Raw genomic sequence first — 23,016 nt, forward strand, 5'->3', positions numbered from 1 at the left:
GATGTTTTGGGGGCTGATCTCTTGGACTGCGACCACTGCGTCCCCGACCCGCAGCTGGTCAGGAGGATTGTGTCCCAGGTGGAATTCTAGCTCTCTGACGAGAACCTGGCCAAGGATGCTTTCCTCCTGAAACGTGTCGCGAAGAACAAGATGGGCTTCGTCAGCGTCAAACTGCTGCCATCCTTCAAGAAGGTAGGCAGCCCGTTGCGTTGGCCAGCCGGGGTGGGAAGTGGCCTTCACGTGGAGGATGCCTGGGTGTTGTGGGAGACTGAAAGAGTTACTGTCTCAAACGCTGTGGTGGGGCAAGTTCTGCTTGAAGACAAAGCCTGCACGGCAAGGAACCAAGGGGAGAAGCCCATCAGCTCAGACATCAGCAACAGGAGGGGGTGTGCCTGAGGCTGCCCGAAGGAGGGGCAAGGATGATAAAAGGACGCAAACTGAAGCCCCGGGCGTGCGAGCCCACCGGGACTGGACCCCTGGGCTGACTGGACACCTTGGCTGACTGAACCAACGCTGGACCCAGGACCGGTGAAATCTTTCTCTCTTCCTTTCTCTCCCTCTGTCTTCTTCTCTCTTTCCTTTTCCACAATCCCTACACCTCATCCGTTTCAAGATATAAACCGTTGACCAAGTCCGAGACTAAGAGTGGATCCAGCCGCCCCTGGGCCCTTCTCTGAGGAGGAGTCTAGAAAGCCAGGGGGTCTGCTCGGAACCTCGTGACTCAACGGGAGGGATCTCCTTACGATACCGAAAAGCCGGTCGAAGAAACTCTCTAAGAGTCGTTTTGGAGTTTTAGAAAGCAGGCATTCTTTATTGCAGCGCTGGATGCACGGGGCATAGTTCCACCTCGCGTGCATGCCACAGCCTCAGCACAAACACGTTATTTAGAATAACAAATGGCATATGAATCAGATTAGTATACATGTACATAAAAATGATTGCAACTGATTATCTTAGTACTGCCTACACCCGATCACGCGCAATGAAGGATCCATTTGAGTCGAAGGGCTGCTTTTGCGACCACCGACCCATTTGAAGTTCTTGTTGGCTGTCCGTGAAGTCTTGATTCTTGTCCTTTGCTCTTGAAGCTTAACGCAGCTTCAATCACATGTGGCCAGTTTCAACATTGTTCTCATCGAGCGTACAGGAACATCTAGTCCGAAGAGCAAAGAACTGCAAAACTTCTGAGTAACTACCTCTACTAGTTAACGGCTTGGCTATACTTTTGTCTATTGCTTCAATCATAGCCTTAGGATAAGAAATCTAACAATTCTTTACCAAATCTCACTTTTACAGTCACCTAGCAGCCAACCAGTTTCCACGGCTGGTCCAAAACACTAAAACCATCAAAATATTTAGACATACCGTACAGAATGCATGGGAATATGCTATCACTGATTCCCTGAATTGATGTCTGTGGTTACAGGGTTTACAGAAGGAGTCTTATGCCAGTTCCTGTGGTGAGAAACCCTGCCCCCTACTTCCACGCCTCCCCAGTTCAGTTCGCTTCTGTCATAACTACAATCTTTACCCGGTGGTTTGGTGTCGTTTCACCCGAATTTAGCCCGAGGGAATTTCGCCTTAAACGCGACTCCCTGGTCTGTCCAGTGTGGGTCGTGACCGGTGTCTGGGTGTGCTCTGGCTGTCTGCGGTGAGGTGGACGGGGAGGTCCAGGCTCTGCTCAGGCTGTCTGTGTCCCTGCAAAGCAAAGCACTCGCTGGTGGTGCAGAGCTGGGCCCTGCTCTCTGCCTTCCATGGGCTGCGGCAGTTCTCCAACCAGGGAGGGTGGCTGGGGAAGCGGTGAACAGTTGGTTGCCTCAAAGCCAGCCCAGGGCTGGCTTCAGCTCTTCTGCCCACGGTTCCCCCAGGCTGCTTTGGGAGAGGAGAGCTCGTCCTCCGGCGCTGAGGCTCCTTGACGTCTGGGTTTGGGGCTTTTCCTTTTCTTTTCTTTCCTTTTTCCTCCTCCTCTCGAGCAGAAGGACTCTCGGTGGCCCCCGAGAGCTGCGGGCGGTGGCGGTGCAGCGGCTCCAGGGGCCAGTTTTGGGGCAAGGCCAGTGCTTGGGGCGAGTTGGCGTGCGGGGCGAGACGCTGAGCAGCAGCGGCACCGGCAGCTGCGCCGTGCTGACGCCGACGGGACTGCGCCTGCCCGGGGTCCGGAGCGGCTCGCGGCACCCCTGGGACTGCCCGAAGGAAGGGGCTCAGCCCCCCCCACCCCCCCGGTGCTGGGGGACCTCACCCTGCACCTTCTGCAAGGCAGACCCGGCAAGGTGAGGCTGCTTCTCGGAGGTGCCGTGGGCTGCCTTGCTCCTGGGTTGTGGAGCTGGGATGGGAAATGGGCAATAAGGAGAGATGAGCTTTCCAGGCACTTGCTGGCCGGTGCTGAGATTTGAGAGATGCGTTGTTTTCCCCCCTTCCCCGTCTTGCGGCTACCCAAGGTGCAGCCAGAGAAGGGGAGGAGGGCCCCTGCCTGGCCCGCAGCTCCCTCCCTCGCCGTTCCTGGGGTGATTTGGGGTTATTTTGCTGTGTCGGTGAGGCAAAGCTGGGCTGCGGGGCTGAGCGCGGTGGGACCCGAGGAAGGGTGTGATTGTCTTGAGGCTTTGAAGGGCTTTGCAGCGAGCCCTGTCCCCGCTGGAGGGGACGCTGGTGGGGTTCAAGACGAAGGCCTTGCAGCCCTTGTTGTCGTGCGTGTCCGTGTCCCCCCCGGCCCCCAAGGTCTGTCCTTGTCCCAGGGGCTGCTTTCTGCGTGGGGCCGTGTCCGTGAGTCCTGCAGGGACCTGTCTGCCCTGGCTTCCCCACCAAAGGGCTGCTTCCCCTGGGGAAGGGGACAGGGGAGTCGTTCCCGTTCCTGTTCCCCCCCACCATTGCCTGCCCCGCTGGTGGTGACTCGGGCCTGGGGGTGGCTGGGTTCCCCTCGGGTCTCGCCAGCTCGGATCTGGGGCTCGGCGGGCCTTTTGCACCTCTTGGGGGCTGTTTCCCGGTGCCCCCCGCGCTCCCTCCCCGTCCCACACAGGCACGGAGCGGTTCTGCAGAAGGAACTTTTAATGGAAAAGACAACAGAAAAGGTCCCAACAAAGCTGCTCTAAACCCACCCTACCCCCCTCCCACCCCCTCAACCCCCCCCAACTAATCCACCCCCCTCCCCTCCCACCTCCCACTCCCCCCATCTCCATCTCAACCCCATCTGATCCCCCCCTCCCACCCCCCACTCCCCCATCTCCATCTCACCCCTGTCTGATCCCGCCCTCCCACCCCCCACTCCCCCATCTCCATCTCACCCCCGTCTGATCCCCCCTCACACCCCCATGTCGTCTGCCAGAGCCCTGCGCTTGCTGGGTGGCATTGGCAAGGAGCTCTGCGCCTGCCTCTTCCTCGGCTGCTCTGCCGCGGCAGACGGGGATGGTGGCAGGTCCATCCCCGCATCCCCCCGTGGCTCCTGGGGCTCCATCCCGACGCTGTGGAACGTGTCGAGGCTCAGCGTGGTGTCGCTGAGCTCGGGGATGCAGGAGTCGAGGGTGAGCAGCTCGTCCGGCAGCGACCAAGGGCTGAAGTCCCAGTCGGGGGTGGCTGCGCCGGTGCCCTCGGTGTCCCCAGGCACGGGGCTGCTGCTGGGAGCGTCCTGGCTGGCCCCCACCGTGTCCAGGGAGCACCCAAGGAGCCCGAGGGCCTCTTCCAGAAGCTCCCGGTCAGGCACTGCAAGGTGGTCTGCAATGTCCCCCGGGGCTTGGGTGTGAGGGGTAGCGCAGGGGCTGGGGGGGACGTCGCTGGCTGGTGGGACGTCGCTGCCCAGGGGTGCCCCCGCAGGGGTGGCCGTGCCGGAGGTGTCTACCTCTACCAACTGCCCGTCGACGTACTGGTAGCCAGGGATGGATGTCAGCAGCACGGGGCAGGCTGGGGCCACCCCTGTCCCCTCTCCGCTGGTGCCCCCAGGGTGGCCAGGCACGGGGCTGCTGCTGGGAGCGTCCTGGCTGGCCCCCACCGTGTCCGTGGAGCACCCAAAGAGTCTGAGGGCCTCTTCAAGAGGCACCTCCTCGGACACGGTGAGGTCGCCTGCCGTGTCCCCCAGGGCTTGGCTGTGGGGGGCAGCGGAGGGGCTGGGGGGGACATCGCTGCCCGGGGGGATGTCACTGCCTGGGGGTGCCCCTGCAGGGGTGGCCGTGCCAGAGGTGTTGATCTTCTCCGACTGCCCCTCGATGTGCTGGTAGCTGGGGCTGCATGTCGGCAGCACTGGGCAGGCTGGGGCCACCCCTGTCCCCTCTCCGCTGGTGTCCCTGGGGTGCCCAGGCGCAGGGCTGCTGCTGGGACCACCCTGGCTGGCCCCCACCGCGTCCGTGGAGCACCCGAAGAGTCTGAGGGCCTCCTGCAGAAGCATCTCCTCAGACACTTCGAGATCTCCTGCAGTGTCCCCAAGGTCTTGGTTGGGGGGGGCAGCGGAGGGGCTGGGGGGGACGTCGCTGCCCGTGGGGACGTTGCTGCCTGGGGGTGCCCCTGCAGGGGTGGCCATGCCGGAGGTGTCGATCATCAGCAACTGCCCCTGGATGTGCTGGTAGGTGGGCACGGCCATGGGCAGCGCCGTAGGGGCTGTGGCCACTGCTCTTGCCTGATATTGGTAGGGGGCAAGGTACTGTGGCTGGCCCTGGGGGGTCCCCGGGGCTGCCCAGGCCAGGGTGGCCCCGCAGCCCCAGGGCCCCCCCAGGGCAGCCCCTGGCAGAGAAGCGGCGCCTTGGCTGAGCGTGGCACTGGCTGGTGGAGGCAGGTTGGTGGCTGTCCACTGGATGTGGTAGAGCCAGGGGTCGAAGGGGCAGCCCCACGGAGCCATCTGCAGACCTGTGTGGGTGAGAGGGAGCCGTGCTGGGCCGGGGGGACTCTCTGGGGGCACCCACCGAGCCAGCCCCCATGGCCGACATCCCCCAGCTCTGCGCCAGGCGCGTGGGGAGCTGGTGTGCGGGGGGATCCTGACAGGGGGAGCTGCTGTGCCGGTGGGACAGGGTTGCACTTTGGGGAGGAGACTCCCTTCTAGGAGGTGAAACGGGAGAGAAATTCCCAGAGATATTTGGGGAGTTCTCTGCAGATTGGCTTGAGTGGGCACACATCACCCAGGCGAGGGCAAGGGTGCTCCCGCGGGCTTGCTGAACGCCCGTGCGAAAACCGCGGGGGGGACGGGTGTGACGGGGATGCCAAAGGTGCCAGAACAGACTGGGGTGCCATACCTGCTGGTGGTGCCTGGGGGGCCTGGGGTACCCCCCATGCAAGGAAGGGCTGCACCTGCCCGGGCAGATGGTACAGGTTGGCTGAGCCTACGAGAGAGAGAGAGGAGCCATGGCCGGCGGTGAGCTCCGCTCTTGCCCCCACGAGCATCCCTGGGCTGTGGGGCTCAGGGCTGGTCCCTACCTGGAGGGTAGAAGGTTTCGGGGAGCACAAAAGCCTGAAAACGCTGGGGCGCCTGGGGGCCCCAGGGCCCACGCGGTGGGAGCTGCCGTGGTGGCTGCGCCATGGTCCCTTCTGGCTGTTGGCTACTAAGGACTCTTTGGCGTCTCCCAGGAAGGAATGCGGGGGCTCCCTGTGTTCCGCGCCCCCCCCCAAGAGCCTCCCCAGCTCCTCCTGGGAAGGGAAAGGGTTAAGGGAGGCCATGGTGCCCCCAAGGCCTACAGGCGGCTCTCAGGCTGTGGGTACAGATACTCTTGGCTTTCAACAGTGTTTTTCCAGTGGGGGAAAAAGAACAAGTTGATTTGGCCGAGCCGAGAGGGGACCAAGCCGAGGCCTCCTTGTGGCAGGTGGCAAACGCATTTGTGAGTATTGGCCGTGCTTCTGTTCGCTGCATTGGCTGGAGTGACGCAGAAATAGGAGAAAGGACTTTGAGGGCGCGAAGGAAGGTCAGGCGGTGTCACTCGGTGGCGTGCTTTCCCCCAGCCCTGGCTCCAGGAGTGCTGCCAGGGCTTTTAGTCGCCCGGTCGGAGAAGCAGCAGCTCTGGATCCCCCTCGGAGGGGGCCGCGCTTGCCCCGGGTGCGTGACACCCAGGAGGAGACAGTACCCGCCGCCGCGTGCTCCCAGAAAAGGCCTGGATTCTGCACAGCGTCCGATGAGGAGAGGCTGGGGCTGTTTGTGCTCCGCAGGGATGGGGTTAGTCCATCCCCTCCTCGTACTTGGAGGATTTGGCGCTCCCAAGGACACCCTGGGTAGGAACGCGGGCCTCTCGCTCCCGCTGTGGGAAGGGCGTGTGGCCTGGGGGAGTCGGGACAACCGCCGTGAACCGGAGGCCCGAGATCTCTCCCGGCCTGTATCCTGTTAATGAAAGAGATTGCGCTCTGTTCGCGAGGCACCTCTGGCTGCCAGATTGTAACTCGTGGCAAGGACCGATGCCGGGGCCGTGAAGGCAACCGCGCTCGTGAAAACATAAAACTGGATTTCATTTCAGAGCGCAGCTGAGCAACCCCGCTCCTCAACACTCCGCCATCTGCACCGACCGTTGCGGCTGGGACCGGGCGGTGCTGCACATCCCAAAGGCCACCAGCTCACACCTGTGTCCCCGCTGCTTTGCCAGGAGCTTCTGCGCTGCGAGCGATGTTTTGGGGGCTGATCTCTTGGACTGCGACCACTGTGTCCCCGACCCGCAGCTGGTCAGGAGGATTGTGTCCCAGGTGGAATTCTAGCTCTCTGACGAGAACCTGGCCAAGGATGCTTTCCTCCTGAAACGTGTCGCGAAGAACAAGATGGGCTTCGTCAGCGTCAAACTGCTGCCGTCCTTCAAGAAGGTAGGCAGCCCGTTGCGTTGGCCAGCCAGGGCGGGAAGTGGCCTTCACGTGGAGGATGCCTGGGTGTTGTGAGAGACTGAAAGAGTTACTGTCTCAAACGTTGTGGTGGGGCAAGTTCTGCTTGAGGACAAAGCCTGCACGGCAAGGAACCAAGGGGAGAAGCCCATCAGCTCAGACATCAGCAACAGGAGGGGGAGGGCGTGCTGGAGGCTGCCCAGCTCCCTGTTCTGATACAAAGACCAAACAACGGCCATGTCTGCAGGCAAGGAGAAGTTACTCCCCAAACGACCCCCAAGCCCAAAGGCTCACAAGCTGCTCATTAACCTGAGGAGTTGGGGTGCCCGCCCGAAGGAGGGGCAAGGATGATAAAAGGACGCAAACTGAAGCCCCGGGCGTGCGAGCCCACCGGGACTGGACCCCTGGGCTGACTGGACACCTTGGCTGACTGAACCAACGCTGGACCCAGGACCGGTGAAATCTTTCTCTCTTCCTTTCTCTCCCTCTGTCTTCTTCTCTCTTTCCTTTTCCACAATCCCTACACCTCATCCGTTTCAAGATATAAACCGTTGACCAAGTCCGAGACTAAGAGTGGATCCAGCCGCCCCTGGGCCCTTCTCTGAGGAGGAGTCTAGAAAGCCAGGGGGTCTGCTCGGAACCTCGTGACTCAACGGGAGGGATCTCCTTACGATACCGAAAAGCCGGTCGAAGAAACTCTCTAAGAGTCGTTTTGGAGTTTTAGAAAGCAGGCATTCTTTATTGCAGCGCTGGATGCACGGGGCATAGTTCCACCTCGCGTGCATGCCACAGCCTCAGCACAAACACGTTATTTAGAATAACAAATGGCATATGAATCAGATTAGTATACATGTACATAAAAATGATTGCAACTGATTATCTTAGTACTGCCTACACCCGATCACGCGCAATGAAGGATCCATTTGAGTCGAAGGGCTGCTTTTGCGACCACCGACCCATTTGAAGTTCTTGTTGGCTGTCCGTGAAGTCTTGATTCTTGTCCTTTGCTCTTGAAGCTTAACGCAGCTTCAATCACATGTGGCCAGTTTCAACATTGTTCTCATCGAGCGTACAGGAACATCTAGTCCGAAGAGCAAAGAACTGCAAAACTTCTGAGTAACTACCTCTACTAGTTAACGGCTTGGCTATACTTTTGTCTATTGCTTCAATCATAGCCTTAGGATAAGAAATCTAACAATTCTTTACCAAATCTCACTTTTACAGTCACCTAGCAGCCAACCAGTTTCCACGGCTGGTCCAAAACACTAAAACCATCAAAATATTTAGACATACCGTACAGAATGCATGGGAATATGCTATCACTGATTCCCTGAATTGATGTCTGTGGTTACAGGGTTTACAGAAGGAGTCTTATGCCAGTTCCTGTGGTGAGAAACCCTGCCCCCTACTTCCACGCCTCCCCAGTTCAGTTCGCTTCTGTCATAACTACAATCTTTACCCGGTGGTTTGGTGTCGTTTCACCCGAATTTAGCCCGAGGGAATTTCGCCTTAAACGCGACTCCCTGGTCTGTCCAGTGTGGGTCGTGACCGGTGTCTGGGTGTGCTCTGGCTGTCTGCGGTGAGGTGGACGGGGAGGTCCAGGCTCTGCTCAGGCTGTCTGTGTCCCTGCAAAGCAAAGCACTCGCTGGTGGTGCAGAGCTGGGCCCTGCTCTCTGCCTTCCATGGGCTGCGGCAGTTCTCCAACCAGGGAGGGTGGCTGGGGAAGCGGTGAACAGTTGGTTGCCTCAAAGCCAGCCCAGGGCTGGCTTCAGCTCTTCTGCCCACGGTTCCCCCAGGCTGCTTTGGGAGAGGAGAGCTCGTCCTCCGGCGCTGAGGCTCCTTGACGTCTGGGTTTGGGGCTTTTCCTTTTCTTTTCTTTCCTTTTTCCTCCTCCTCTCGAGCAGAAGGACTCTCGGTGGCCCCCGAGAGCTGCGGGCGGTGGCGGTGCAGCGGCTCCAGGGGCCAGTTTTGGGGCAAGGCCAGTGCTTGGGGCGAGTTGGCGTGCGGGGCGAGACGCTGAGCAGCAGCGGCACCGGCAGCTGCGCCGTGCTGACGCCGACGGGACTGCGCCTGCCCGGGGTCCGGAGCGGCTCGCGGCACCCCTGGGACTGCCCGAAGGAAGGGGCTCAGCCCCCCCCACCCCCCCGGTGCTGGGGGACCTCACCCTGCACCTTCTGCAAGGCAGACCCGGCAAGGTGAGGCTGCTTCTCGGAGGTGCCGTGGGCTGCCTTGCTCCTGGGTTGTGGAGCTGGGATGGGAAATGGGCAATAAGGAGAGATGAGCTTTCCAGGCACTTGCTGGCCGGTGCTGAGATTTGAGAGATGCATTGTTTTCCCCCCTTCCCCGTCTTGCGGCTGCCCAAGGTGCAGCCAGAGAAGGGGAGGAGGGCCCCTGCCTGGCCCGCAGCTCCCTCCCTCGCCGTTCCTGGGGTGATTTGGGGTTATTTTGCTGTGTCGGTGAGGCAAAGCTGGGCTGCGGGGCTGAGCGCGGTGGGACCCGAGGAAGGGTGTGATTGTCTTGAGGCTTTGAAGGGCTTTGCAGCGAGCCCTGTCCCCGCTGGAGGGGACGCTGGTGGGGTTCAAGACGAAGGCCTTGCAGCCCTTGTTGTCGTGCGTGTCCGTGTCCCCCCCGGCCCCCAAGGTCTGTCCTTGTCCCAGGGGCTGCTTTCTGCGTGGGGCCGTGTCCGTGAGTCCTGCAGGGACCTGTCTGCCCTGGCTTCCCCACCAAAGGGCTGCTTCCCCTGGGGAAGGGGACAGGGGAGTCGTTCCCGTTCCTGTTCCCCCCCACCATTGCCTGCCCCGCTGGTGGTGACTCGGGCCTGGGGGTGGCTGGGTTCCCCTCGGGTCTCGCCAGCTCGGATCTGGGGCTCGGCGGGCCTTTTGCACCTCTTGGGGGCTGTTTCCCGGTGCCCCCCGCGCTCCCTCCCCGTCCCACACAGGCACGGAGCGGTTCTGCAGAAGGAACTTTTAATGGAAAAGACAACAGAAAAGGTCCCAACAAAGCTGCTCTAAACCCACCCTACCCCCCTCCCACCCCCTCAACCCCCCCCAACTAATCCACCCCCCTCCCCTCCCACCTCCCACTCCCCCCATCTCCATCTCAACCCCATCTGATCCCCCCCTCCCACCCCCCACTCCCCCATCTCCATCTCACCCCTGTCTGATCCCGCCCTCCCACCCCCCACTCCCCCATCTCCATCTCACCCCCGTCTGATCCCCCCTCACACCCCCATGTCGTCTGCCAGAGCCCTGCGCTTGCTGGGTGGCATTGGCAAGGAGCTCTGCGCCTGCCTCTTCCTCGGCTGCTCTGCCGCGGCAGACGGGGATGGTGGCAGGTCCATCCCCGCATCCCCCCGTGGCTCCTGGGGCTCCATCCCGACGCTGTGGAACGTGTCGAGGCTCAGCGTGGTGTCGCTGAGCTCGGGGATGCAGGAGTCGAGGGTGAGCAGCTCGTCCGGCAGCGACCAAGGGCTGAAGTCCCAGTCGGGGGTGGCTGCGCCGGTGCCCTCGGTGTCCCCAGGCACGGGGCTGCTGCTGGGAGCGTCCTGGCTGGCCCCCACCGTGTCCAGGGAGCACCCAAGGAGCCCGAGGGCCTCTTCCAGAAGCTCCCGGTCAGGCACTGCAAGGTGGTCTGCAATGTCCCCCGGGGCTTGGGTGTGAGGGGTAGCGCAGGGGCTGGGGGGGACGTCGCTGGCTGGTGGGACGTCGCTGCCCAGGGGTGCCCCCGCAGGGGTGGCCGTGCCGGAGGTGTCTACCTCTACCAACTGCCCGTCGACGTACTGGTAGCCAGGGATGGATGTCAGCAGCACGGGGCAGGCTGGGGCCACCCCTGTCCCCTCTCCGCTGGTGCCCCCAGGGTGGCCAGGCACGGGGCTGCTGCTGGGAGCGTCCTGGCTGGCCCCCACCGTGTCCGTGGAGCACCCAAAGAGTCTGAGGGCCTCTTCAAGAGGCACCTCCTCGGACACGGTGAGGTCGCCTGCCGTGTCCCCCAGGGCTTGGCTGTGGGGGGCAGCGGAGGGGCTGGGGGGGACATCGCTGCCCGGGGGGATGTCACTGCCCGGGGGTGCCCCTGCAGGGGTGGCCGTGCCGGAGGTGTTGATCTTCTCCGACTGCCCCTCGATGTGCTGGTAGCTGGGGCTGCATGTCGGCAGCACTGGGCAGGCTGGGGCCACCCCTGTCCCCTCTCCACTGGTGCCCCTGGGGTGCCCAGGTACGGGGCTGCTGCTGAGACCACCCTGGCTGGCCCCCACCGCATCCGTAGAGCACCCGAAGAGTCTGAGGGCCTCCTGCAGAAGCATCTCCTCAGACACTTCGAGATCTCCTGCAGTGTCCCCAAGGTCTTGGTTGGGGAGGGCAGCGGAGGGGCTGGGGGGGACGTTGCTGCCCAGGGGGGCTTCTCTGCATGGGGGTGCCCCTGCAGGGGTGGCCGTGCCGGAGGTGTCGATCATCAGCAACTGCCCCTGGATGTGCTGGTAGGTGGGCACGGACATGGGCAGCGCCGTAGGGGCTGGGGCCACCGCTCTTGCCTGATGTTGGTAGGGGGCAAGGTACTGTGGCTGGCCCTGGGGGGTCCCCGGGGCTGCCCAGGCCAGGGTGGCCCCGCAGCCCCAGGGCCCCCCCAGGGCAGCCCCTGGCAGAGAAGCGGTGACTTGGCCGAGCATGGCACCGGCCGGTGGAGGCAGGTTGGTGGCTGTCCACTGGATGTGGAACACCCGGGGGTCGAAGAGGCAGCCACACGGAGCCATCTGCAGACCTGTGTGGGTGAGAGGGAGCCGTGCTGGGCCGGGGGGACTCTCTGGGGGCACCCACCGAGCCAGCCCCCATGGCCGACATCCCCCAGCTCTGCGCCAGGCGCGTGGGGAGCTGGTGTGCGGGGGGATCCTGATGGGGGGGAGCTGCTGTGCCGGTGGGACGGGGTTGCACTTTGGGGAGGAGACTCCCTTCTAGGAGGTGAAACGGGAGAGAAATTCCCAGAGATATTTGGGAAGTTCTCCACAGATTGGCTTGAGTGGGCAAGCGTCACCCAGGCAAGGGCAAGGGTGCTCCCGCGGGCTTGCTGAACGCCCGTGCGAAAACCGCGGGGGGGACGGGTGTGACGGGGATGCCAAAGGTGCCAGAACAGACTGGGGTGCCATACCTGCTGGTGGTGCCTGGGGGGCCTGGGGTGCCACCGCTGGCAGGGGTGCCCAGGCTGCAGGGAAGGGCTGCTCCTGGTACAGGTTGGCTGAGCCTACGAGAGAGAGAGAGGAGCCATGGCCAGCGGTGAGCTCCGCTCTTGCCCCCACGAGCATCCCTGGGCTGTGGGGCTCAGGGCTGGTCCCTACCTCGAGAGTTGAAGGTTTCGGGGAGCACAAAAGCCTGAAAACGCTGGGGCGCCTGGGGGCCCCAGGGCCCACGCGGTGGGAGCTGCCGTGGTGGCTGCGCCATGGTCCGTCTGGCTGTTGGCTGCTAAGGACTCTTTGGCGTCTCCCAGGAAGGAATGCGGGGGCTCTCCGTGTTCCGCGCCCCCCCCCAAGAGCCTCCCCAGCTCCTCCTGGGAAGGGAAAGGGTTAAGGGAGGCCATGGTGCCCCTGAGGCCTACAGGCAGCTCTCAGGCGGTGGGTACAAATACTCTTGGCTTTCAACAGTGTTTTTCTGGTGGGGGAAAAAGAACAAGTTGATTTGGCCGACCCAAGAGGGGACCAAGCCGCGGCCACAGCCTCCTTGTGGCAGGTGGCAAACGCATTTGTGAGTATTGGCCGTGCTTCTGTTCGCTGCATTGGCTGGAGTGACGCAGAAATAGGAGAAAGGACTTTGAGGGCGCGAAGGAAGGTCAGGCGGTGTCACTCGGTGGCGTGCTTTCCCCCAGCCCTGGCTCCAGGAGTGCTGCCAGGGCTTTTAGTCGCCCGGTCGGAGAAGCAGCAGCTCTGGATCCCCCTCGGAGGGGGCCGCGCTTGCCCCGGGTGCGTGACACCCAGGAGGAGACAGTACCCGCCGCCGCGTGCTCCCAGAAAAGGCCTGGATTCTGCACAGCGTCCGATGAGGAGAGGCTGGGGCTGTTTGTGCTCCGCAGGGATGGGGTTAGTCCCTCCCCTCCTCGTACTTGGAGGATTTGGCGCTCCCAAGGACACCCTGGGTAGGAACGCGGGCCTCTCGCTCCCGCTGTGGGAAGGGCGTGTGGCCTGGGGGAGTCGGGACAACCGCCGTGAACCGGAGGCCCAAGATCTCTCCCGGCCTGTATCCTGTTAATGAAAGAGATTGCTCTCTGTTCGCGAGGCACCTCTGGCTGCAAGATTATGCAAGGCCATCTGCTGCATAACTTGTGGCAGGGACCGATGCCGGGGGTGCAAAGGCAACCGCACTTCTAAAAACATAAAACTTTTATTTAATTTCAGAGCGTAGCTGAGCAACCCTGCTCCTCAACACACACCATCCTAATGCCTCCTCTTGCCTTGGTGCCATGGGAAAGGGCCTCATCAGCCCTATCTGTAGGAATTTGCCTTGTGTTTAGGCAGGAAGGTGAAGCTGGTAGGTACAGGTCCCAGAAGCAGCTCACTGGAAGAAAGAATAGAACAAAACCAAGAACAAAACAACAAAAAAAAGAGGTTTGTTTTCAGTACAACAGAGCCACCGGTACCCAGCTGTTGCATGGTCCTGTGGCTCTATAGCGATCATGACTGCAGTCAGCTGTGTCAAATAAACCTTCACCCTCCTGAAAATTTAGGGCTGCTGCACAAAACCACCTCTCATGCTGAGCTTTAACCATGAACCACAGTACTGGAGGGACGCAGCCTCCAGATAAGGGCAATGCCCTTCTTGCTGGGAGTTACCAAGAGTTGATGCCAAAATGGGTTCCTAAGTTTGGTGACCTGAATACCAGCCTCACCACTGGCAATGACGTGCCTATAATCAACATGAGCATCTGAAAAGCTCCTCCCCACCTCTCGCTGTGCTGGTGCAGAGCCAAAACCCTGTTAGTGCCAAAAAGTATTAAGGTCAGATCCTAAAATGATGTAAGCCAGTTCTATTGCAATCAGATTTATCCTAGCTTAAGACTTCAACTATTTCACACTTTGGAACACAAGTTGTATTTTCAGTGCAGAGTAATTTTCTTTATAGTCAAGGCGGCTTAACTTATTTCCTGGATGCTGGTTCAATACAGCATCGCTAAAACTTTCCATAAGACATGTCAGAGAGAGTATCCCAGCAGGGCATAGAATTGCATAGCAAGAGCCTGAATCTACAGCACAAAAGCAGAAATAGAGTGTGCTCAGAGAACCCTGCTTCTGGTTAGCATCTCCTTAAAATGAGCTTTAATGAATAAACCTAAATTGCTTTAAAATTTTGAGTTCTTATGGCTATAAATGTCTATTACATGGCACTGTAAAGACCACAGGTTACAAAGCTTTGTGCAGCCTAATGGAGGCAAGTTCCACTTGAAAAACGGCATTTAAAAATTCTGATCAAAACTTGATGTACTTTTAACGTGGTTTTAGGCAGCTGTTCACAGTACTAACAAAATGGTTGAGGATTAGCAAAACCAGAGAAGGCTGTAGCCATGCTCTATTTTTGCTAATCTCTGTTTCCATGAGATGGGAAATAGCAGCTGGCTGCTCCAGCTCTCATTTTAGCTGTCTTTGAGCTTGCAAAGTCATTTCAAGCCAGTGCCTCAGGACTCATAGGTGTGGGGAAAAACAGTTTCCTGGACTTTGTTGCATGAACTCAGAAATCAGATCATGAAAAATGGGGAAAATGCTCAGCTCTTCTAACTTGGGGATGGGGGTGGCCTTCCTGCTTGGCATCTGTATGGGCCTGGCAGGGCGGGACTGTCGGGGCAGAGCACGGAGGGGTCTGATGCTGAAAGCCTCAGACGTCCCATCGTTGCACTCTCCTCTGTTGGTTCCTACAACTCTCCTGGGATGAACAGCGTGTCATGAGAGAGATCAGCTATTCTAGATTTGCAGTGGGTACTGGATGACCTGCTGAAGCAGATACAGGGATTGAGAGAGCTTTTTATGGCAACTCCAAACTCAGTTAAAACCTCAAAGTAAAGAGCTGGTTAACCCTTGCTGCTTTCTTACAACCTCTTAAACTGAGGGGAAAGAGTCACCACCACCTCTTTGGAGGACACATGCAGGCACAGTGGTTTTGTGGGGCTCTGCAACATCCCTTCCTAGCAATTTAAATGAAATTCAGTGCTTTAGTACCTTATTTTAATCCAATCGTCCACGTTTTGACTTGCCATCAGCGTCTCCAGATAGTCTCTCCCCATGTAGTAAGGCGGCCGCTCGTTAATTTTCTGAGGTAGATGTTCTAATAAGCCAACTGGAATATACCTGCAATGAAATGCAATGGCATTGTGTGCTGTTGTTCAACTGGTACAGGCTTGGTGCGTTAAAGATTCTCTCAGCTGGGGAGAATTACCTGCACAGGAATGAGAGCCATTCCAGCAGGAACTTCCTGGTCTTCTCCACTCCCTGAGTATCTGACCCCCAGTGCTCAAGGCCATAGTTGGTGAAGTCTTTGAGGATATCAAATCTCTCGCTGGAGGAGATATCCCAGTGTCTCTGTTCCTTGATTTCAGTGAAAAGCCACGGTTTGATGAGTGCCCCTCTGTAGCCAAAACAAAATGTGCATTGTTATTGCCATGACTGATGCTTCTGAAGATGCCAACTAATCTAAGAGACTTATTTGGAGTCCTTCCAGCACTTACTTGCCAGCTAATGCTGCTTTCATTTTTTTTTTTTCAATTTCAACAGGAAGCTGCTGTAAGTTCCCAGATGCAAACTGATTTTACCAATTTTTAAAGAGTAGTTTCACCAAGAGGAAAATTCTCATGTTTTGGGTTTGTTTAGGTATTTTTTAATTCATTTTCTACTCTTGCACCAACAGAGCTCAGAAACGAAAAGGAAACACAGGCACTTGCCTTGCAATCATAATTCCCGAAACGCCCATCTGCATGGCTCGATTAGCATCTTCGTAAGACAAAATATCACCATTTCCTGTCCAGAAGGAAGGGAGAAGCCAGAGGTCAAAGTGATACATGAGGGCAAGTCAAAATGAGATAATCCAGGCATGGGATAAAATTCAAAATGGACACAGGGTCTGAGAGCCAGATTGTCCAAAGAGGCTCTGGGACTCATGTTTAGAGACTCCCAGGCAGGGATGCTTTTGATTAATGTTCCCCTTAAAAGGAAAAGGAGAGCCTTCTCCTCTCTTATTCTCCACTCCCAACTCCTACCCTGAAGGTTTAGCTGGGACTGTCTGTCATGGTACCCAAGAGAGAAAGCACCTGCTAAAAACAAAGTGTTTTGTGTCCTGCCTGTTCCTTCCCCTCCTACTACTGTTCTGTGCTCATCACGCCTGGCCCCAAGCGCACAGGCAGATCTGGGCTGCGCAAGAGCTGCTGGTAACTCACTCCATCGTATCATCGGCATCAGTAGGGATACTCCAACCTTTACCCCCAGCTAAATGTCCTTGGAAGCCTGCTTTTTTTCTTTTTAAAAAATATTTCAAATCAAACATGTGGCACTTTCAGTCCACGTGACAAAACAACAGAAACACCTACCAAAAAGAGGCATGGGGCTTGCTATTTTAGCACATTCTGCTATGTAGTCCCAGTCAGCACCCCTTGTGTACCGCTGTTCCCTGGATCGGCCATGAAGCTGGGGAAGAAAGTCACAGTGAGACCTCACTGAATGCCCCAGAGGAGGCAGGGCAGAACATGAGCGCTGGAGAAAGGTGCTTCAGCAAAGGCAATGATACCGGGCTGGGGTAAAGGATCCCTCTGGATCTACACCGCAGCCAGTTGCTAACAGACCAGGCTGTGGAAGTGGTTAACAGAGCTGAGAAAGGGCTGGATGCTTTCTGAGTAATGTTTTGGCTATTTGCATGCCAGAGCAAGAAGTGACCGTTCACAATGAAAGGGAATATTCACTGTGGGCAGGAACTACTCATCCTCACGCAAATGAGATGGTCCTATCCTCTCCCCCGCCCTGCTGTAATGACGTTTATTTGGCTGAAACTTCTGTTCCAGAGCACTGCAGGAACCATCTCCCTTCGTAATGGATACAAGGCTCAGGAGCACCTAGAAAAAAATGCTCTCTGCTCTGAAAAACGCTCTGCATTTTTCTGTTGTTACCAGAAAACACTAAAAGGTAGTACGCAGCTGCTCAAAGGCATTTGAAAGAGCTACTCAGCTGTGGGGAAGGATAAGGTCACCCCTGCATTGTGCTCTAGGCTGACATGCAAGCAGAGTTCCCCAGACACCAGCCAAGAATCTCATGCCACAGCAAGTATCCCTGTACCGTGACCATGGATGCTCCCCACTCCCGGATCTTGGGGATTATTTTATGAGCCACATTAATCTTTTCTTGCACCCCCGTCCGTATCTTCACAGTCAGTGGGACATCCAGCACCTGCAGAAATGGGAGAGTGAGGCCAGGCTGAGGCAGAGTCGGCTCCATCAGCTCATCTCTGGCTGCCAGCAGGTGCTCTGACTCACCGAGTTCATCCCTCGGACAATCTGTTCAAACTTGTTGGATCGAGTCATCAGAGCACAGCCTCCTCCCTGGTGGACAAAAAGTGGCACAGTCAAGACTTTCTGCTTCCCTGAATAGTGAAGAGCCTCCTTGGAGTTGCTCAACAGCAGCCTTCTACTCAGGGAATGCAGGTAAGGCTTGGAGCATCTCAAGACTTGGAGAAAGGGGACTCTTCAACAAAAAAAACCCCACAGCCCTTTTCCCTCCCAACTTCTGCTTGCTGCCAGGCAGAAACAGCTAACCATTCCCTGCTCTTTGAACAGCTCATTCGCCTTCTGCCTAAAGTCTAGTGCCCATAAATGAATTGGGAGCTCTGCATCAGACTGGCAGGAGCAGATCAGGTAGCAGAGGATGAGGCAAAAGACAAGCATCTATTGAAGAAAGCAAAACATGCTGCAGAACATCTTCTTACCTTCTTGTAGACCAGGTCAATGGGACACCCAACATTGATGTCTACAAAGTCCACTTCAATTGTCTGGTTCAGGAGCTCAGCACATTTGGTCATTGTGTCTGGAAACGCTCCTTCCAGCTACCAAAGGGGGACAGTTTGCATGAGTTCAAAAGCAGCTTTTCTCTTCAGAAGTGAGTTATCGTTTGCCTGGTTATCAAGATGATAGCACTCACCTGCACCCCAAAAATATCTTCAGTATGATGCCGTTTAAGGAGAGCCCACTCGGAGGACTGGCCCTGAAGCAGGTTTGTGCACACAGCCATCTCCCCACAGGTGACATCTGCCCCGAAGCGTTTGCATATCCTTCGGAAAGGGAGGTTACCACACTGAAAGAGACAGCAGAGAGATGGTTTGTCAGGAGATCGCACTCTGTTCCAAATGTGGCAATGGCAAATTTTGACAAAAGGACAGAATTATCTACCTACCGTGGTCAGTGGAGCCAAGTAGAGCTTGCCTTGGATTTCCAGCTGGAAAACAACAAGGATGGAGGAGCACGTTAGCAGAGCTGAACCAGCAGTGGTTAAACAGGAAGATATTCCAGTTAGCAATTTTATCACTTGCTTTGGGAAAAACTCAGTGGGAAACCCAGGAAATGACCAGTTTTGTTCGAGAACCTCAACTATTCCCTGAGAATGTATTGCTTGGATAAAAGAATCAGAAACTTGAACCGCTCAATTTGTTTTCACTGCTCAGCTTGGAGAAAACTCAAAGCAGTTACAGATATAGAGGGTAGGTAGACTGGCTAATGGATGTAAGGATGGAGGTGATGAGGAAGGATGGAAGTGACGAGGAGGAGAGGAAGGAGGCAATGTTCTCACCCCAGGAGAGCCAACGAGCCCCAGCCTTGGCTTTCTTTACAGATCATTCCCACCCTCCCTGAGAGCTCAGACCCTACCCTCCTTCACGTGCAAGGGACTGCAGCTTTTCTTGGTTCTCACCCCTCTAAGGACAACACCACAGCCCCAAGAGCTCACCTTCCTGCATCCTTCCCCTCATGACAGTAACACGGACCCCAGGCAGCTCTGTTCTCTGCCTGCCTCTCACCCAGCTCAGAGGTCTCTTCTGTCTTCCCAAGCACAATCTTAATCACTTGACGGGTACACAAGAGACGGCAGCCCTCAACCAAACTCTCACCTTCTTCTTCTCACATGACCGCAGCTTTATAATGTCTTCGTCTGTCACTGGGCCCACTGTTTTGATGGAGGAAGCCTCCTCACCACCTGTGAGGCCGGGACTCTGCAAGGCGTCTGTTTTGGGATATTCTTCCTGCTCAGGTAGGACAGGACATTCAGGGCTGTCTCCCAGACCCTCCTGGGGTGTTGTGCAGTTGGACACCTCTTGCTCCTCTTTAGAGCGCCCCGTGGCTTTGCCTCCCTTCCCACCATCACCGTGGGTCTTGGCCAGAGCACAGAGGTACTCGTCAGCCTTCTTGAAGCTAAACTTCCTCTTGCGCAGCTGATGCTGGAGGTCCTTGGAAAGGTTGTTCCTCACCAGCGACTTCCCTTCCCACTGCTTGGCCAGGTCTGCATTGATGATGTTCTGGTAGCCGTCCCCAAGGTGGGCCTGGGCAAAGCGGCAGGTGACGCCGTAAATGCACTTGCCAAAGGTTTCAAAGAGCACGCAGCTGCGGCCCAGGTCAGCTGGCTTTGCAGCCATGTACTTGCCGATATCGTGAAGGAAGCGGCACCGCGGGCCGAAGTAGCACTTCTCTGCACACCCCTTAAAACAATAAAGACAAGGTTAAAACCTCTGGCCTCTGTTTGCTGGCCTGGGCATGCCTGTACCTTCCAGCACAAGCAAGGTTAGCCTGGGTCTGCCCCGGCCCAGAGAGGGGCCAGAACTGCTCTGAGCACCCATCGCTCCCTGGTTGACATCAGGCACCCCGTGGAATGCTCCCAGGAAGCTGACTGGTGGAACGTGCCACAGAAGGGCAGCGACGTACCCACCTGAGGGGACATTTTAGCACTACTGCTTCAGGGAAGCTGACACGTTACTTGTACTGCTCAGCTCATCCCACTTCACCCTCTCCCAGCCAGCCAACGGAGGCAGTTTTGCCAGCACAGCCCCCGGCTATGCCCACCCTGCTGGGAATTTGCCCTGGTGCAGCTCCCTCTTCAATATGCTTTCCCAGACTTAAAAATAAATGCTGCCCTTGAGCAGGAAGGGCCCACCAGGGTCCCAAATTTCCCCTTCCAGAGCAGCGCAGAGCAGGGCCCCCACGCCCTACCTGAGATACCGACGGGCACAGCCTGCTTTGCTCGTAGTGGTTGGGTTTCATACACGGCCTGTTCTTGTTCTGCCCCCGGGCTCGCTTCCGCTCCGCAGGCTCCTTCTCTGCTCCAGCATCCTCTTGGCTTTCCCCATCCTGACCGAGGTCCTCCAACCTCACCCGTTTGGCGGGGGGCTCACTCTGGCAGCTGCTGACCTCCTCCTTCTTCTCCTTGACCTCGACCTCCTCCTCCTCACCCCCACCACCCACGTGGCCGCCAGGCTGACCCCCAGCCCGCAGGTAGGCATGGAACTGCTCCTTGGAGGCGAGAAACCTGCGGAAACACAGCACCCGTGTGAACACAGCCCGGGGGGACGGGAGAGAGGGGGGTCTGCCTGCCTGGAAGTGGGGGGGCTGCCGGGGCCGGGCATGGACCGGGGGGTACGGAGGGTCCAGGCACGCACCGAGGGGGTTATGGAGGGTCCGGGCACGCAGCGAGGGGAGGTTATGGAGGGTCCGGGCACGCACTGCGGGGGCTATGGAGGGTCCGGACACGCACCGGGGGGGGATGCCGGGGCCGGGCACGTAGCTGGGGGGACGGCAGGCCCCAGCACATACTGGGGAAGGAGTAAGGAGGGGCCGGACACGTACCGGGGGGGGGTGTTATGGAAGGACTGGGCACGAAGCGGTGGGGATAGCGTGGCCGGGCACGTCCCGGGGGTTATGGAGGGGCGGCTCGGCCTTGGGCCCGCACTCACCGGGCGCGGACCGGCGCCACCCCTGCGGCCGCGGCCGCCATGCTGCCGCACGCGGCGATGACGCGAGGGGCGGGGACCACGTGACGCGGGCGCGAGTCGGGCGGGGCGGGTATAAAAGGCCCGGCTGAGAGCCAGTCGCCTCATAGCGGCGGGCGGGGTGGACTGAGGAGGCGGGGTCGCTGCCCGGGCTGGAGCTGGGCGCTCGGTCGGGCTCTACGAGGGGTCGTAGCGCTACCGAGGGCCATGTCTGCCCGGCTGTGGGAGGCCCTGAGCCCTCTAGGCTTGCTCGGGGTGGGGGAGACCCTGAGGAAGGGGCTGGCTGTGGGGGCAGGCAGTCCCACTGCCCTGGGGGAGTCCTTGAGGTCAAGGTTGGTTGGGGGGCTGCCCATAGCTCCCCCCCCGTATCAGGGTTGCCTGAGTGGGAAGAGGAGGCCAGTGTGTGGCCCTCACACCCGGAAGAGGTGTCATTCCTTGTTGTGGCTCTTCAGGGCTTCTCTCTGTTTTGGGGCACCTCCTGGGTGGCATCTTTTGAGGGATCAGGGATTAACACCAGCTGCTGTGCCAGGCCGTGCTCTTGAGCAGGAGCAGGGCTAGTCATGGCTTGAGGGAGAGGAGAAAAACACCGATGGGCTTTTGTCTCCTGGCTTCTGAGGGGTTCCCTGATTTTGGGGAGAGGGTCTGGCTTGTCTGCTTCTTCATAGCTGTCGGCTGGAGAAGATGGAGAGATTGTCATCTTTCTGCAGAGATGCAGGGTGCTTGGTGTGGGTTTTTGTACGTTTGGGCTTTTTTTTTAAAGCAGCAAATGCAAGGCTGGGTTGCTAGGTGCTCAGCCTGAACTGGGGGGATGAGCCATCTCCTGTTGCACAGAGCTGTAAATCTGCCTTAGAGCTGTCCCACGGGCAGAATTTTGTTGCGGCTGCTCCAGCAACAGGATTTTCCATGTTACCCTTTGGAAACATTTTCAAGCTTAACCCAGCTGAGGTGTGGGAGGGCTTCGTCTTCCCACTGATGGCCCATGGGAAGAACTGGTGTCTGTGCTCCTTGCAGTGGGCTGTGTGCCATCGTGCCTTCCTCCTGCTGTGGCCAGGCTGAAGGATGGATGGTGAGGCCATGAGACAAGGCCACCTTGTCTCTGGGGACTGGGGTTGTCCTCTGACATGGGCTGTAGCCACCACAAAACTGACTCCGGATCTGAGGTGCTGCCACACATTCCTGATGGATGCATTAATGAGGCTGTCATGCTAATGCAGTGAGCGAGGGCTGGTGCTCGTGAGACTGGCTGGAGTGTAAAGTCTGCCTTTGCGTTTGGTCTGTGGGTGGAAGTTCAGGCTGAAAAACAAACTGACATGTCAAATGTGGGGTGTTTGGTGTGAGATGGCACATGCTGGCTTCTGCTCCCTCCTCTGTAGCTGCCATGTCTTCCCAATGTGTTTAGGCACTCATTACAGCCTCTCCTGGTCCATAGTCCCTGCACGCCAGAAACAGCCAAGAGCTGTGATACTCTGAGCCTGTGCCTGATGTGCATGGGCCTCGAGCAAGAAAGATCTTGTAGCAAGGGGGCTTGAGGTCTTGTGGGGTGATGTGTTCAGAGCTCTCCTGGATGAGGTTTCTTTTCCAGCTTAGGCTCGCATCCCTTCCTTTGCAGTTATGCTCCATCATCTGCACAACCTTGTTTGACTCATGCTTGGCCTGGGCTACCAAGAGGGTGAAAAATAGCTTGGGAAGTCCAAATGAAGAAAGATCCATGCTCCATCATTTTTCCTGTCCCCTGCACTGAATCTGAGGGCCTTGCCAGGCCCTTTCAGCTGAATAAAAAAATTACCTCTTTCTTTCCATGAGCCCAGGAAAGCAGGCTGGAGTGCAGTTTCAACCCTGCATTGTAGTGCAGGTACCAACAAGAGGAGGCAGAAGGTAGCTTGTGTTTTTTGCCTTTAAGGACTGCTACAAGCTGGTGAAGAGCAGCTGTGCTTGTGATGCCGGGGAATTACCATAGTGTTGAGTTTGTTTATAGGCACCTAAGAGTTGTGTGTGCACATGGCACAGAGGTAAGATTGCATGTGGGGCTTTAATTTTGGTGTTTTCCTGTTTTCTGTTGCCTTAGCGCAGTCTTCTCCAGATGCTCCATCAGAAATGTCTTTTGGGAGGAGCTGGGAGCCTGGCAGGGTGCTTTTGCCATTGCCAAGGGTGGGCAGGTTGCATGATCAAGCCAGGCTGCTGTGAGAAGAGCTTTTGGGCTGATTGGGTGTTAATTAGTTTGGGAGTGAAATATGAGGAATGCAAAATACTATTTTAAGCTTCAGCTTGGCTGAAGGAA

General features: G+C 57.8%; 1 protein-coding gene across 1 annotated transcript; it reads right to left on the reverse strand.

Moving 5' to 3' along the window:
• Positions 1-13,105: 13,105 nt before the first annotated feature.
• Positions 13,106-20,846, reverse strand: DUS3L (dihydrouridine synthase 3 like). The gene is given in 14 exon segments (XM_069790193.1): positions 13,106-13,298; positions 14,951-15,079; positions 15,168-15,356; positions 15,670-15,745; positions 16,312-16,408; positions 17,051-17,161; positions 17,248-17,313; positions 17,697-17,813; positions 17,909-18,061; positions 18,161-18,202; positions 18,870-19,454; positions 19,963-20,278; positions 20,703-20,797; positions 20,799-20,846. Coding segments are annotated over 14 exon segments (2,097 nt in total). The 3' UTR covers positions 13,106-13,225.
• Between the last annotated feature and the right edge of the window lie 2,170 nt (positions 20,847-23,016).

Source organism: Haliaeetus albicilla, chromosome 8 (genome assembly GCF_947461875.1).
Source record: "Haliaeetus albicilla chromosome 8, bHalAlb1.1, whole genome shotgun sequence".
In the NCBI taxonomy this organism is placed as follows: domain Eukaryota; kingdom Metazoa; phylum Chordata; class Aves; order Accipitriformes; family Accipitridae; genus Haliaeetus; species Haliaeetus albicilla.